This window comes from Perca flavescens, chromosome 9, assembly GCF_004354835.1.
Source record: "Perca flavescens isolate YP-PL-M2 chromosome 9, PFLA_1.0, whole genome shotgun sequence".
NCBI lineage: Eukaryota > Metazoa > Chordata > Actinopteri > Perciformes > Percidae > Perca > Perca flavescens.
The window spans coordinates 30592412-30609195 of NC_041339.1; the positions used below are offsets into that span (position 1 = coordinate 30592412).

Consider the following 16784-nt stretch of genomic DNA (forward strand, 5'->3'; position numbering starts at 1 on the left):
CTTCAAACAGACCTGGTATACAGTAGCTTGCACGGAAAATGAATCCTCATCCACACATATTACTGAACCAGAAGGGGTAGCATTCCTGTGCAAAATAGAGTGGTATTTCTCTCTCTGGCAGGTGTGGAGCTGATCCTGTGCAAGACACTCAAAACACATCATCATGGACTATAATAATATGCGAGCTCTTTGCAAGCGTCAAGTTAAAACGGACTCTTAACGGAGCATTGACCATTGGACTTCGGATGTCCTTCATCATAGAGATGTTATTTTAACCTACTGGTCTCTTTACATTGTTTTTGGTCTTGTGAGGTAGACAATTTCTCAGTAAAACACTTTCAATGTTAAATTTGATTTCACTGCAGCCTCCTGTACTCCTGTAGCCCTAGTAGCAGTAACACAAAAGGGTTATATTGACTTAGTAAATATGTGACATTAGTTGTTAAGTGAAGAAGACTAGCATAACCTGGCATGTAGTTTTGACATTTTAAATGCTTTATTGATTCGGTTGAGTTTGTTTTACTGCAGGAGAGAAATATGTTGGGATACAACCAGAACATTTGCATTGCGTAAAGCTTGTAAAAGTACCGCTGTGGTACTAACACTAACAGTCAGGTTGTTTGGGATTTTAACAAGCCACAGAAAGAATGCACTAAACGGCACAAGGCATTAAACATAAGGCAGTAACAGATACAAGTCTCAACTTAAGATGAACACATGAGATATTAAAGCCTGTAGCAACTGACGTGCTGTATAATGTCATAACAGAAATTATATATCTATCAAAAATGTACACTAACATCTCTCCCAACTCTAATAGGGGAAATTACCAAAGACGACCAAATAGACTTAAGATGTAATATTTTTAGTCTTGATGTCCTCGCATTTAATTATTTCTCAGAAGATACAATAAGTGGAAATTGTTATTCTCTCTTATCACATTATTTGGGAATGTATTTTGTTATGAACACTTCAATACATTTTGACCAGCTATTATCCAGCAATTACTACAGTTGCTCACAAGCCTTAAATCCACCATAGTGACTAAGACATTTCAAAGTAAAATGACTCAAAGGTTTCTCTAACACTAAACAACTGGGGACATTCAATCAACAACACATTTGGCCATTGCTTCAGCAGTGTAAGCTTGACGCACTGTCCAGAACGAATGATTTCCTGGACAACAAAAACATTTTGACAACCACTTCACAGTCTTGTTTCCCTAGCATTGGGCACATTCTGGACTTTTGATTTTGAGTTATTATTTTGGCCCGACTCCTTTCTCCTTCTCGAACTGGGCAATCTGATTGAAAATATCTAACAGGTTAGAAGGGAGGTCTTTTTTAGGCCTCTCAACTGGAACCGAGGTCAAATTACTCGGTTTATGATTTACAACACCTACTGAGCTTTTACGGTTTGCTGCATCTGACCTTTCATCCTCTACTTTCCCCTTTCTACAGTCTCTCTTTGCCTCTTCTCGCTCCCGAATTTCCTCCCACCCTTTGTTTTCATACCTACCACCATCGAAGGAGTTCCACTTGGAAGAGTCATGTCTCATTCTACTCTCCACGTGTTTGGATGCAGAACCAGAGTTCCCTAAATACTCCGATTTGAAACTGGACTTCCGTGAATACTCAGACTCAGCTGACGAGCAAGACACTTTTCGCTTTCTGTTTTCGTCTAAGCTACTTCTCCTCTTGGAGTCACTGCCTCTCCTGTAATCCTCCTTCCCTCTATCCCTGCTCCTATCCTCCCTTTCTCTACTCCTGCTCCCCCTCTCCTCTCTTTCGGGGCTTCTGCTCAAAGTATTTTTCCTTTTCCTTGTCCTGCTCTGCTCTCTGTCCCCTCTCTTCCCGTCTCTGCGTGAGGAGTCAGACTCTCCGTCCTCTGAAGCAGCAGACAAAGAATACAGTTGACAGATTCGTCTATCTTCAGCATCCTTCTCCACTACCACCTCCTCATCCCTCTCTCCAAACCCCGGGCCTCCCTTCTGGTTGAGGAAAGTGGCGGAGGTGTTAGGAGGAGCAGGATACCACTCCACCTCGTCCTCCTCTTTCTCCTTCCGGTCTTTCTCGCTCTTACCCTCCTCACTCCTCACTGAAGAGATCCTGCGATGGCGCTTACTTCTGCGCTCAGACCTCCTCCTCTTCTTTTTCTTCTTTTTGGACCTCCTGCGAGAGGAGGAAGACGATGAAGAAGGAGAGGAGTTCCTGGAAAAAGTGGAAGATGACGAAGAGGAAGAGGCTGATCTCTTCCGTTTTTTCTTCATCCTGTTAAAAAAAGAAAGAAGCATTGACTTAACATTGTATTCTAATAAAACAGCTGATGCTCTTTAAAGTTATGAAATGACTTACATGCCTTCATCTGCAGCATATTTACCTGCCACACCTTTAAAAGATCAAAGCAAACTCACCTCTTATCCTCTTTTAAGATCTTACGCAATTTCTCAGCACTGGTCTGGCTGCTCGTAGCTTTCTGCTCCTTAGCCAGCGCTTCTTCTCTCAGGCGAATCGATTTCTTTACGGTCGCGGGGCAAGGCAAGGGAAGACATGACAATGGCAGGCAAAAGTCCATAGAGACATTTAAACACGCAATGACCCAAAAGATGCAACAGAGACCCCGAAATCGAGCGGTTATTCAGCCATTCATTCATTCAGTCAGCCATTTGTGTTGGGGCCAAAAGTATGGGGAGCAAGAGGGAAGTCAAAAGGTTTGAGAAGGACATAAGAACGTCACAATACAAAAGATGAAATATACGGAGAGTCAGATATTTACCACAGAAAAAGTGTTGTGATCCAAGAGAACGGTAGAGAAGCAGATTAATGGACAGAGGTACAGGCAGAGATGTGCAGAGAAAACAAACAGCATTTGTTCCCCATTGAGAAAGAGAAGGTTTCAACGTTACCGTATTTGGACCGGGGACACGGAAAGTGTCCAGTGAGGGAGTCGTCGTCATTGTGCAGTTTTTATAATTTTCACCCCCGCAAGGCAGGTGGACAAAGCCAAGGCAGTTGGAGGGTCAAGGGGCAGAGTCCCAGGGTCGCAGACACACACACACACACACCAAAACACTTCATCAGTATTACAAATCAACAGTGTCGGGAACATGGATGAAAACAAATTCACAGCGTATATTAAGGATATTGTTCAGAGCAGAACACCAGAAAAAAAATTGTATTGAACGTATACATTTAGTATGTGACTGGTACATAGCAATATTCTTATTAGTGGTGGTGCCCATGGCTTACTGCCATGGCTTTCTGGGTCATTAGAAGAGAACACAGTTCTTGTTAATGTTAATTGTAACAACTGTGCTCTTCCTACGATGACAAGTCCAAAACGTTTGCTGTGGAAAAGTTTGTTTTGTTATTGGGTTGGCTGTATGTTACTAATAATAGGTTACAGAAATAAGTAAAGCGTAGATTTAATATTCTGTACAAAAACAAATAATAATTTACAGGCCAAAATATGTTTTGATGTTGGATAAAATAAAATAGATTTACTATTTTGTAAAGGGAAATGTATTAACCTAACCAGTTTGTATCTATGTGATACTGTATATAAACACACAGAGAATGTTTCATGTTTTGATAAAAATATTTAATTAACATTAAGCTAGTTTATTCAATCCTTCCTCCTGTTTAACACAGAGACATAGATAGTATAGAGTGGCAAACAGGGAACCAGTTTGACAGGCTATGCATACATACAATTAAACTTGTCATCTGATCTTGGAAAACTGTCATAACTTTCTTGTTGACAACCACTGCAGCAGATGGACCTTGATTTAGTTGCAAAATGTTACACCGACACTGCCTGTATCAAACACATGTAAGTCTATGTGTAAACGTACAGGTTTGGTCCGGTTTAATAGCCATTTCTTTATTGTAATGCCATTTTAAAATCCAAACAATGAAGTTGTGAGTCTGCTGCATACACTTGATTGAAAAATTCAAACATGTCTCTGTTATAACTGTAGCTTATTACATTAGTCTGAGGGATTTTAGCTGAGAGACCGAAGAATCAAAGTTTCATATTATCAAAGGGTCATGTTTTCCATACAAATGGTTAGGGGACAGCATGGGCGAGGGGATTTCTTCTATATCAAAAGGGTATTGTGAACTACATTAACATGACTTGTGATTTCTGGAAGGCCTCAGGAAAGGCATATTGTATTGCCAGACTCCATCAACACTGTCATGAGTTCAGCATTTGTTCCTTTGTTTTACTTGAGGATATGTAAGACAAAATATTCTGAATGTCTGAGAGGACTGCATTCAGATGCCTCCCCTTCAGGCAGCATGACATAAAGACTTGATTCATCCCACCAGTGACTTAGTGATTTTTAAGAGAACAAAGATAATTTCTTCCACTGTAAATTTCTATGACACTGTAACTGATTTTTGGCCCATTTGGGGGCAGCAGAAACAAGTTGTGAACACAATACTGAAACATCACCTTTTAGGTTGATATGGTGAACTTTTTAGTAATCAGTTGCCTGTTACCTGGCAAATGTAAGTACAATATTCACTCTCCTTATAACTGTTCTCAGTTTCCACCAACTCCTGGAGGAAATGTCTGGCTCTTTAGCCGCTAAATACGCAACTATGTTCACCAGCCAGCCATGAACTTTGTGTGTCATTTGAACAGGTAGTGTACATTAAACAGAAACCTTGAGGGCCAGAAACCCAAAAACACAAAGAAACACAAAGACGCTAAGCGGTCTTTATTTATTTGCTTCACCTGTTTAGTTTTTCTGAAGGCATAGTTAACACAACATTCGTATGTAGACTTAAAGCTTTGATATGCCTATTATTGTTGCCGTGTGCTTTAATAGTTAAGCCAAAAGTACACATTGTGCATACCTGCCAACTTTGTGTGGGGGCCCACTCACCTGTATAGTGTCTGTGATCTTGTGCAGGGCCTCCTGCGCCTCAGGGTTTGAATCATCTAGTGATAGAGCTCTCCTGTACAACCCCTCCGCTGTAACTAGTTTCTCCTGTTCTTCAAGCCTTGACACACATACACAACACACATAGTGGACCTATGAGTAAGTTACACATATTTTTTAGTAACTTTGTTAACAATATTCCCGTAACAGGAGAGTTCCTGTTAACCTGACTCCGCCAGATGGATTGCTTCGCATTTGCTCGGCATATCCATCTGGGAACTTTCCATTGGAGAACTTTTGGGAAGGGGCGGAAATACTGGTTAGCTGATTGGATGAACCATCTGTCTATCACCTATGTTGGTGATAGACGGGCCAAATCAACCAATCAGATCCACGAAGCGTATGAAAATACAACCACAAGCCCGCCCCTGCTGCTGCAGGCAAAGCATAGCTCGTTAGCTCAGCATGCAAGCAACATGTCGGTAAAGGAGATTTGCCGTTTGTGTAACGAGAATTTAGGAATAAAAGACACCATTTCAGTTTCCCGGACCATATTCCAAAAGAAGGATCCAAGAGAAAAAAAGCATTAGCGAGCGGCTAACAGAATTAGGGCTACCGCTGTCTGAAAATACTGGTTAGCTGATTGGATAAACCATCTGTCTATCACCACCTAACCCACCTCAAAACCAACGCTGATTGGCCCGGTCGTTTGGCTAACGGCTCCAAATTTTCTCTGCCTCAAGATGCCAGACTGATCTGCGAGTGGAAAACTGGAGCTCGCGAGATCAGGACGGTCTCACGAGGCTAAGTTCCTGTCGGCCTCTTTTAAATTACGAGAACAAACCAGACCGGTTGATAATCACACGTCTGTTCCAAAACCGCATTTCTGTAATTCTTTTGTGAAGTTTATTCAATGTTGGCTGAGCACAAAAATGTTCTATTAGGAATCTGCTGTCCCCTAAACATACTGAAGTATATTAAGTATTTTAACCTTAAGTTACTTTAAATGACTGGCTGCCTTGCTGCTTGACTACCCAATTGCATTTAAATGTAGCAGTGGCATAAAAAAGGATAGTCAAAAAAGTTTTTTTATATAAAAAGGAACATCATAGAGTAGAAAGCAAAACGCACATAACTTTCTTTGTCTCCTTTCTGTTGCAGGAAATTCACTCCCTTGAAGATCCATTTCCAAAAAAACTGTGTGGTGATTTATAACAACCTTAGCTAACAATCAAGCATATCTCTCAGTGGTTCTGGTCTTTTCAAACAAGTATGCAAACTAGAGCTGGAAATAAAATATAGCATTCTTTTATTCACCAAAACAACCAGAAAAGATACCTTGTGGAGAATTTGCTACTAAGCTGTCCATAGCAATGCATTAAAATGTCTTGATTGTTGTTATTTTCTTTTTAATCTATTGTAGCAGTATTTAATTAAAATATCTTGTCTTACACCTCTGAACTATAATGAAAGCAAAATATAGCACTGCTTACTGCTTTCCTCTCTCCACCAGCGTCTGGCAGAGGTACTTCTTGGCGTTGCGGTGATCTGGACAGCTCACCAGGGCCAATTCAAAGTCTGTTATAGCCTTCATGATGCTGCCTTTGTTAGCATACCTGTGAATACCCAATGAGGGAAACACACAGTAAGAACACAAAACATCTAAAAGGAGAATCCAATCATTCTATCTGCAGGAAGTATAACAACTGAGAGAAGGATTTATTGTCATGTTTTTTAAAGACTTCTGTCAAACTGCTTAAACTGTTCAATGGTATTACTAACTAGATTGTTTTAACACATAACTAATGCATACAGATGGATAATAACGTGTAAGTTGCAGTGTAAATGCATAAACAAATTGTAAATAAATACAAGCAAATGTTAACATTACTGCAATTTTCTGGATCATTTATCCATTATGCAATTCAAGGAGTTCCCTTTCGGTTATATCATCACACTATCAGGGTTTAAAGACATAAATGACATGGGCTTGGAAAATTATACTGAGTAGGCACCAAGCCAAAGACAGCTTTTATTGCATCAGACAGGTGTGGTGTTTTCATCCAAATTAATTGATAAACTTTTTTTCTTAAGCAATGTTTGTCAGTGCTGCCAACTTTTTTCAATTTAAAATAAAAATATATCAACTATTTCTTTTAAACAATGACTGCAACTATTTTAAACATTCACCAAAACAAAAATGTAATGTTGTTGATTGCTTGTGAAGCTCTGAAGTTTGGGTATACAATGCATGAATGTGAATTCAGGATGTAGGCCCATGTAAGACTGGTAATTACTGGAAATTGTGACACCAAAGCAGAGTTTTACAGTATTATAACATCCAAAGTAGGTTGCATGACTTAAAATAATAATAAACTTACAGAGCTCCACGTGCCACCAGTGCTTCTACATTATTAGTGTCGATATGTAAAGCTTTGTTGTATTCGTTCATGGCTTCCACATGACGACCATGTTTGAAGTGGTCCACACCTGCACGGACACTAAAACAACAATGACAAAGACGGCTTGTTAAATGGGTTTGTATTAACATCCAGTCAGAAGAAGCCAGAGGAGGAAATGAGTATATAAAAGAAGATGTTGTGATACTGTAATAACGATGGGAGACCAGTGAAACATTTAAGCATTACCACTTCAAGGCCCATGATGCAGACTGTTTTTTCCTGATTGCAGAGGCAAAATCCTCCTCCTGAAAAAGTTTACTGTGGAGAAAAGAGGAACAAGTAAGAACTCTATTGACCCTCAAAGATGTCTCAACATTGTAGGCTTCCTTTTCCTATAGAGTACCACTATTTACTGTACCTGCCAACCTAGGAGGCTAATCGTTTATTTGGAAAGAAAAGTCCCCTTATATGTAAACACTCAGAAGGTTTTGATAGAGAGTTCCATTAGTTGCCAACTGAACCGTAACGTTGCATGACTCAAAGACATCTATACATTAATTAGAATAGGATAAAGGTATTGTCAATGTCCTTATTCTTCTTATAGTTTTCCAGGCCTTAAGTATCCTTACCATTACTTACTTACATACAATACTTTTCACATTACGCAACGTGCCTTAACATTTGGTAACAGGTGCGTCACAATTTTGATTTTAAATCGAAACTATGTAGAAATGAGCTTTCGATTTCGAATATTGAAATCAAATGCAGGATCGGCGTTTCCCCCCAGTGTTTTTTTCTCTCTCCACCCCTGCCCACCTGCGCATGTCTGTAAAAAGATACAAACAGACACAACGTAGCTTATAGACTGGTACCATGCAGCTAAAGACACAGGGTAACGTTAGACAACTAGTAGCCTGCAGCTGCTCTTTTCCAGACACCATGGCCACTAACGGAGTCGAAGAAAAAGCACAAACGACAGAACTGGAAAATCCTCCTGCTTCCCTGAAGTCCCCGGTGTGGTAAAATTTTGACTTCCTCCTGAGTGAGTGATGTAAACACACAACGAAGGTAAAGCATGTGTCCAATGGGACTTCATGGTGCATTCATGTACACCTTGTTAAACTATTGGTGCATTCAATTGCACTTATATTGAGAAATTCAAACTTGCTGTAAAGTACCCTTCTGCCACCTAGTAGTTTTTAAAGTGGTATTGCAGGGGCGGCTGCTAGCTCACTTAGTAAGAGCGAACGCCCCATGTAGGCTGAGTCCTGCAGCGGCACGGGTTTGAATCCGAACAGCGGCCCTTTGCTGCTCGTCATTCCCCATCTCTCTCTCACTTTTCCTGTTACTACCAAATAATGGGAAAGCCCCCCAAAAAATAAATAATAAAAAAGTGGCATTGCTGTCAGTGTAAAAAACCATATAAATCGAAAGTTTTATCAAACCTCGACCTTAACATCAGAGTCAAATCAAATTGTGGATTTGGAGAATTGTGACACACCTTATTGGTAAAAAGAGAGAAGTAACACTTAAATAAACTAAGTAAATAAACAATTAGACCACTACTTCTTTGTAATTCTCGTTTTCAAAAAAGCAAGTCAGACAAACCAAGTTAACCACAATCTCAAAGAATCAGTTTCTGCTTAAAATACAATCCAACATCAAACTAAATATGGTACTCTAATTAAAATACTCAAATTAATTTGTTTAAAAAAAAAAAAAAAAATGTTTACCTTTGTAGTCCTCTCATCATTGATGGTGGGTGGGTGTCACTAACGCCCACCTTCTCCAGCAGGTAGTCCACGACACATGGGTTGTGGTAACCATGACAACTCTTTAGTATACACTCATAGGTCTCACTGGAGTCGGCGGCTGCACGAATGCTACGACTAAGAAAAGAGGAGTCAGACACGACAAGAGAAAACACTTAACACAAATTATTACAGTTATAGCAATTCAGGCCACAATTAGCAGTGCGTAAAAGGCGGATTTATCTTCTCTGGTGATCACAAAGCATCTACGTAGCTCAAAAAGAAAATGTTTACTTGAGCATTAGTCGTGAATGCAGCTGATCTGTATTAAATAATGAAGAGCAGCTAGAATCATCTGAAGTACGGCATGACTGAAATGAAATAGTTAGTACCACCAATAGACAGATTAGGTACATTTTCTTCAACTAAGTGCTAGTTTATCTTTCAGAGTTCAGTGTATTTTGTAGTGTTTTGTCATGTCATGTACCTGTAGTGTACAGGCAGCTCCTCCCGGGGAAAGACACCCAGTTTGATGTGCTCTAAGCTGGGGAAAAGAGAGGCCTGGTGGAGGGAAACTGTGATTTTCTCCTGGTAACGGTCAATATCTTTCACTGCAGCTACAGAACAAGAAAGTGCAGAAATTAGTTGAACATTTTTTCTGTTAAAATTGTGGAGTAACAAAAACAGCAAAACTCAGAAGAAATAAAGTCATGTTCTACTGACTTATAGGTAGCTATAGCTTGAAAGATACTTCAACAATAAATGGATTTTAGTGGGCAGTTTGATGGTAACAGTTTCCCCAAAAACATATTGGCATTTTACAGTGGAAGACACTGAAAGCTAAATTATGAAATACAACCCAGACAGGCCGCTTTGGGGAGAGATAATATACGAGTTGGAAAGCTTATCAGCCAAATCACTGCAGTGGTTTAGAATACTATGAGGAAGGACTAAACATCTGGTGATTGACGGCCTCCATATATTGCTTACTGTCATATGAAGCCCTTTTCCCCCTAAACCTGTATGACAACTTTACGGGAAAAAGCCATAAGTCTGGCTGTCAGAGGAAGTCTGCACTAGGTGGGTATCATTTTTTTCTGATACCTGTACCAATACAAATACTGTAACTTCGATACCAATTCCTAAATATACTTTATTCGATACCAACTTTATTAGCCTATACAAAGAAATTCCATTACAGCTCCTACTACTTGAGCCCTATCTCTTTGCGTAATGTAGTTTTTCCTGCGTGCCTCATGTGTAATGTTATGAGCTTATTGGCTCACTGACTGATGAGATTAACTGCTCAGGTATGGAAATTGGGGATTGACGCAAAACTTTGATACTTTAGAGGCAATTCGGTCAGTGCCTAAAAAGTATTGAATTCGGTACTCAGCCCTAGTCTGCACATGGCTGATTGTTTATGATAAAGCGACTCAGACACTAACCTCTGATGAAGTCCCCGATCTGGTAGTAAGACAGAGGATCATCATGGCTGCCAGTGGATGGAATTTCTCTGATGTGACATAAAGCCTTAAGGTAGAAAGGAAAAAAATGGCTAGTTTACATATGCCTCCAGATGTTTTCCGTTATTGCACCAGGTGAGTGGTCCGACAGGAAGTCACTAAAGTAACTGTTATGGAAATACTCCGGAGCAGCACAACTCTGGATACAAAATGAAGGTTTGGGACACTCACACAGAAGATTTAATGAAATCTTAGGAAGCTGTAGAGTTTAACCACAGTGCCATCCCAACCCTAACCTATGTATATTTCTAAGTGGTACATAAATCCTGCCAAAGCTGTCAAGTTTGGGTTATGCAAAAATATTAAATGGCACTATGGCAGCATGGTGGCCCAATGGTTAGCACTGTGGCCTCACAGCAAGAAGGTTCTGTGTTTGAATCCAGGTCGTTCCAAGGCCTTTCTGTGTGGAGTTTGCATGTTTCTCCCCATGTTTGCTTGGGTTTCCTAAAAAACATGTACTAGGTTCTCCAGGCAGTGCCCTTGATCAAGGCACTGGCTCAGATCTGGAGTTGGTCCCCAGGCGCTGTCATTGGCTGCCCACTGCTCCCTTGAGGGATGGGTTAAATGCAGAGAATGGATTTTGCTACGTGTATGTGACAAATAAAGTACCTTTACCTTTACTATAACATAGGCACCACAAACACTGATGCTCGCCCAAATCTTGTTCTTGAAAGGCTAAAGTGTATGTGAGGCCCCTTTAACCTGTTTCCGCCCACCTTTAAAAGGAGACGTCACGGAACACACTTATAAAGACGCCTAGATTTCCTAGACACATGCATGCACGCACGCACGTCTCAAAAGGAAGATTCCCAGAAGCCAAATGCAAGTTTCAGCACAGAATGCATAGCTGACACATGTGCTGTTTGCTGACAAGCAAGTGACTTAGCAGTCCAACAAAGTGCTGCCACGGGGACTAAACACTGAGATATGCATAAACACACTGTGACGTGCTCTAGATTGTATTGCAATGATTTATTCCTCCCCACGTAAAATACAACTAGTACTGCAGTTACCAAATGTAAAGTTACTTTGTGAGTCAAAATAAGTGCGTGAGTGCGGCAGTCAACAGAAAGTGTTCGCTCCCAGGTTCACCCCCTCTGTCAAAGCCCAAAAAAAAACAGGGGAACAGGTGAAGCAGACAAATAGGTTATCGCTTCTGCTCAAGCCACGATGAACATGCCCATCACCTACAATATAAGTGCACAATATAATAATCAATAAATAGGCTAATATAAATGAGACGATAAACAGCAGTGTGTGGCTCCTACAACATGTACCCTAACCAACAGTGTGAATTCCTGACTACTGGTATAGCTGGCCAACTGACAATCCAGGTCTTCTGCATCTACGTTTGACTCATTAGTTTCGATCTGTTACAAGGTTTATGACATGGCTCAAGTGCATTTTATTGATTTAGCTTGTTGACATACCGACAACTCTAGGTCTTCTATGTCTCTCTTCAGTCCTCCTGCAGTGCAAAGCAGAGTGAGAAAGAAGCCATATTCTCTAATGTTGTTGATCCTCCCCACCACAAGGTCTCCTTTCTCCAAGTCCCTGTACAGCATGGCTCTTCTTTCATCATAAGACACCTTCATAAATAACTCCACTGGTGGCATAATGGCATAGGGCTCTGGGGAAGAAGAAGCAGAAAGCTGAATCAAACATGTCGCATATAAAGATGCATTTTGTTATATTAGATTGAGCGTATATCGCCATTAACCCGCCTTACGCCAAGCCATTTCGGAGCGTTTTTTGCTCCTGTCACATTTCACTGTGGGCTCATTTTTCAGCGAACAACCTGCCTTCTGCTACAGCCAAATATTTCAAGTGGAGTCGCTTGGCCTCGTTTCTATGTCGGGGGTATGGCTTTTTGGCTGCAACTCTTCCATGAAGACCACTACTGGCCAGACTTCTCCGGGACAGTAAATGGGTGTACCTGGTTTCTGCCAGTTCTGAGCTGATGGCACTGCTGGACATCTTCCGATTTTGAAGGGAAATAAGCTTGATGTGTTTTTCATCTGCTGTACTAAGTTTCCTTGGCTGACCACTGCATCTAGGATCCTCAACATTCCCTGACTTTTTGCAAGTGTACCTATAAGAATTGATGCTGGTTTGAAGGCAAAGGGTAGTAACACCAAATATTTATGTAATTTAGGTGTTTTTTTTGGTTGCTCACTTTGCATTTTGTAAATTGATAAAAATAAATCATTATTTATATTTTTGAAAGCATTCTTAGTTTAAAGCATTTGTGTAGCTGCAATGTAACCTAATGGGGCAATTGTGCAGCCTTGCTTTTTGTCCACTAGAAGTGATTTATTTTGTTTGCTACTGACAGGCTTTTTTTAAAGATTGTTACTACAAGTGTCCGACAACATCTCAGGACGTGACTTTTTGTCCGAAGACAGCGGTGTGGAGACTGCAACGCGAGACGAGAAAAATGCGTTCAGGGTCTATTGTTTCAGAGTAGGCTACAGAACTGTACTGTACTTAAGTACACATTTGAGGTATCGTACTTAACTTGAGTCTTTTCATGCCACTTTCTACTTCACTACATCTCAGAGAGAAATACAGTACTTTTTACTCCCCTACCTAAATCTGACAGCAAAAAAAAAAAAAAAAAAAAAAAAAACTTGATTGGCTTCAATGTTGTTTGCTATGATGCAAAGTAATGTTTGGCAACTTAAAAGAGGAAAAAGACTCAGAAGTGATTTGACTGTTTTGCTATTGTTCAAGTGTTTTAGTGTTGGCAGACACACTTTACAAAACAAATTAGATTTGACGCTTTAGTCTGTAAAGAGCCTGAATGATGTGGTCAAACAAACACACACCTGCAGCGTCCTCCTCCTCAAGCTGCTCCTCTTCTCGATGAGTTGCGGTCTTCCATGCTGGACAGAAAAGGATGTCAGCCTTCCTGGCAATGAACTGCTCCACAAGGGGGCTATCCTGCCCATCACTCTTGCTGCACACAAAACACATGTTCAGCAGAGGCTCTTTAGCAAATAAACTTTTGTCACATACACTACCGGTCAAAAGTTTGGGGTCACTTAGAAATTTCCATTCCACTCCATTCCAGACAGAATACCAGCTGAGATCAGTTGCATTGTTTTTTTTAACCAGGGCAGCAGTTTTCAGATTACATTATGTTCTTACATAATTGCAAAAGGGTTCTCGACTGTTGTAGAAAGAAGTGGCTGAAGAAACACTTGAAATTCATGTTTTTTGGTCTAAACGTCATACCCAAATTAAAAGTGGTACAGCTCCCATATACTTTGACACTCAGGGGTGTGCCTGATATCATTGGAAAGGTGATTGATGTGGGTTTGTTTGTGTATTTGAGAAGTGTTGTATTTTGTAGTTTTTTGGCTTTTTTATTTGCACTTTTCAAATAGAAATAAAAAACGCAAAGACATATTTGTAGTAAAGAATTCATATAAAATCCATTTTTTGAGTCTTTTGGTGTCTGGATTGTTTCTGTAGTAAGCTGAGACATGGCTAATGCCCTGTGGCGTCTGTCACCTGTCAAATGTGTTTACAGCAGTGTATTCTAATCACTTTACAGATTTATGACTTGGACGGAAATAAAACACCTCCATTCTAGCCTCTGTAACTCTGTGTCAGTAAGGCCTAGAATCGCCCTGACACTTGTAACAAAAACTGGAGAATGTTTCCTTTCCAATGATATCAGGCACACCCCTGAGTGTCAAAGTATATGGGAGCTGTACCACTTTTAATTTGAGTATGACGTTTAGACCAAAAAGCATGGATTTCAAGCATTTCTTCAGCCACTTCTTTCTACAACAGTCGAGAACCCTTTAGCAATTATGTAAGCACATAATGTAATCTGAAAACTGCTGCCCTGATTAAAAAAACAATGCAACTGATCTCAGCTGGTATTCTGTCTGGAATGGAGTGGAATGGAAAAAGTGACCCCAAACTTTTGACCGGTAGTGTAAGTGTTGTGAACTGCACACTTGATAAACAGGTACATAGAAAGATGTAATCAGGCAAAAGAAACAACTGAATTCTCAAACTAAGTTCATTAGAGATACAACTTTTTGGTCATGGCCTTTCATGAGGCATTGAATTTACGATATGAAAACATCTTTATTCTGGATCCACAAGCTGCAACAACCAAAAAAAGTCAAATTGCCCACACAAGAGACAATTACACTATCTATTACTGATAAAACATCCTTAAAACAGAGACCTATGGGCCTCATTTATAAAAATGCGCAAGTCTTGATCTTGGGACTGTAAAAAATTGTGACAAGCACTTTTCACTATTTTTAGACAGTTTATTGATTTACACATTAATTTAAAAAAAGTGTTAAGTTGCAGCCCTAAATGAGACCAACAATCGAGGTCCATATACGGTAATACAAATGAAAAACAAAAAATAAAAGATTAGATGGACAATGAAGACAAGGGATTTAAAAACAAAACGTAACTTGCTGAAATAGCCTACCTTTCACACGTGGCCTTGCACAGGTCAGACACCACAGCTTGGAAGTCTGGGTTTTCTATTTGTTCACATTTCAGTTTGTTGAACAATGATTGTCCATGGTATGTCAGACACTGCCGCAACAAGTCTCTGTCCATTCTGCGTTTACAGAACTGCAGTCACATTATTGTAACGTTACAAGTGAAAAAATACTGCAGGATATGGTTAAAACGACTTAACGTTAAGGGTTTTACATTTTAAGCAAATGTTACATTTGTCTTAGAGTGGCAGAGAGATCATGTATTTTAAAAATCGCTACATACATACATTTAACAGATTGTGCGACAACTCGCGAACTGTTTAGGTTATTTAGGGTCCGTTGAATACAGATTATTGGACGTAAATTAGATAACAACGTTGCTCTGCTTCGTAACGTAGCTAAACGTTAGCTAATGTTAGCTAGCAAACAAAACACCAGTTAGTCATGCTAACACACTGACATGTTAACATTTGGAGTTTAGACTCGCAGACTCACAATATTCCAATTGTTTTACATATGAAAAGTCCCACCGTTTTCTATAGAATAACAACTAACATTTTAATTGCACAAAGTTTAGCTACAGCAGCAAACTCGACTACTCAAATGTCCGTGCATTGCCACTACACATGCACAAGTGCGCATGCGCAAGGTGTGTTACATCGAAACCGTCAGCAGAAGCTAAATCCACCTCGGAACTAAAGTGGATGAATCAAAACATTTCTTTAAAATACTTTAAAATGTAACTTAATTAAAAAATAAAATGGGAACATGTATCTGCTACAATACACCAAAGTAACTCCTCTTAGAGCAATTATATTAAAAGTAAAAAATCGTATTACAATTTGTCCTACAAAACAGCCTTTAGTGGTGGAAGAAGTATTCAGATCTTTTACATAACAGCGGAGTCAGTGTTCCTATTTTCTAAAAATTCTTATCTACCTTTACTTATTATTATTTTAAGATAAAAAACAACAACAATAACAAGGCCAACACCTATGACAGTCCTGAGGAAAGCTTGTTTTTATGATGAAAAAAGTGATTATGTTGCGGACTGGGACTGTAAAACATTCAAGGGGCTAGTGGAACAACATTTGCCCACAAGTAAACCATATTATAAATGTTGAGTGCAAATGTCTTTCACTATAAATAATAGTAACACTGTTATGCAATTAGAAAAGTTCTTAAAAACAAATATAATGTATAATGAATATAGGATAAAATCAAGCTCCACCACTTTTATACAGGACATAGGATTATGTTGCCATTTTACCATGTGTTACTAAAATACCACATTCTGTACTAGGATGCTTGCATATGTTGAAAAATATACTGACCTTAAGACTCACTAATGAACTGTAAATTATGTACTGTATATTATATGAATTGTAAATTATATATTATAGTTTAGAATGTGATTTGGCATCCTTTGAGAAAAGAGTAATTTCACTGATGAAAAACCTTAAAAAAAAACAGTTTACAAAAAGACTGTACAATGACTAAGCAACCATCACAATCATGACTTACTAGAAGCTGCCTGATAAAGATATTAAACTAATTGCTAATTATTAGGATTTTTTAAATGGATTGTTGAGCTAGCCACTAGATATTTTCAGTGTTACCTGGTTTTTCAGGTTATAAGAGATTAGCTTTTGTCACCACTGTCTTGTCACTCCCCCAATAGCTGAGGGAGGAGTAATTCACAAACACAATCACTGACAAAATACTTGCCTTTA

The 16784-nt window shown here is 39.4% G+C and overlaps 1 protein-coding gene across 6 annotated transcripts; it reads right to left on the bottom strand.

Moving 5' to 3' along the window:
* Window positions 1–474: 474 nt before the first annotated feature.
* On the bottom strand, window positions 475–16407 carry ttc14 (tetratricopeptide repeat domain 14). Of its 6 annotated transcripts, none has more exons than XM_028586684.1 (13): window positions 15339–15844; window positions 15036–15184; window positions 13399–13529; window positions 12001–12200; window positions 10493–10577; window positions 9532–9661; window positions 9027–9182; window positions 7540–7611; window positions 7273–7392; window positions 6385–6507; window positions 4895–5012; window positions 2414–2517; window positions 475–2270 (listed from the first exon to the last, which is right to left on the bottom strand). In XM_028586684.1, the coding sequence occupies exons 2-13, from the start codon at window positions 15167–15169 to the stop codon at window positions 1262–1264; spliced, it is 2382 nt and encodes a 793-aa protein (XP_028442485.1). In that variant the 5' UTR covers window positions 15170–15184; window positions 15339–15844; the 3' UTR covers window positions 475–1261. The 6 variants fall into 6 exon arrangements, with proteins under 6 accessions (XP_028442485.1, XP_028442487.1, XP_028442483.1 ...); XM_028586686.1 differs by having other exon boundaries at window positions 15036–15170; window positions 15547–15843; XM_028586682.1 differs by having other exon boundaries at window positions 15547–15843.
* Window positions 16408–16784: the final 377 nt, after the last annotated feature.

Coding starts and splice junctions, on each gene's coding strand:
- ttc14 (XM_028586684.1), bottom strand. CDS start 15,169: ATGGACAGAGACTTGTTGCGGCAGTGTCTGACATACCATGGACAATCA. Junction 12,201..13,398: donor TGAGGAGGAGGACGCTGCAG/GTGTGTGTTTGT, acceptor CTTCTTCCCCAG/AGCCCTATGCCATTATGCCA. Junction 7,393..7,539: donor GCATCATGGGCCTTGAAGTG/GTAATGCTTAAA, acceptor TTGTTGTTTTAG/TGTCCGTGCAGGTGTGGACC.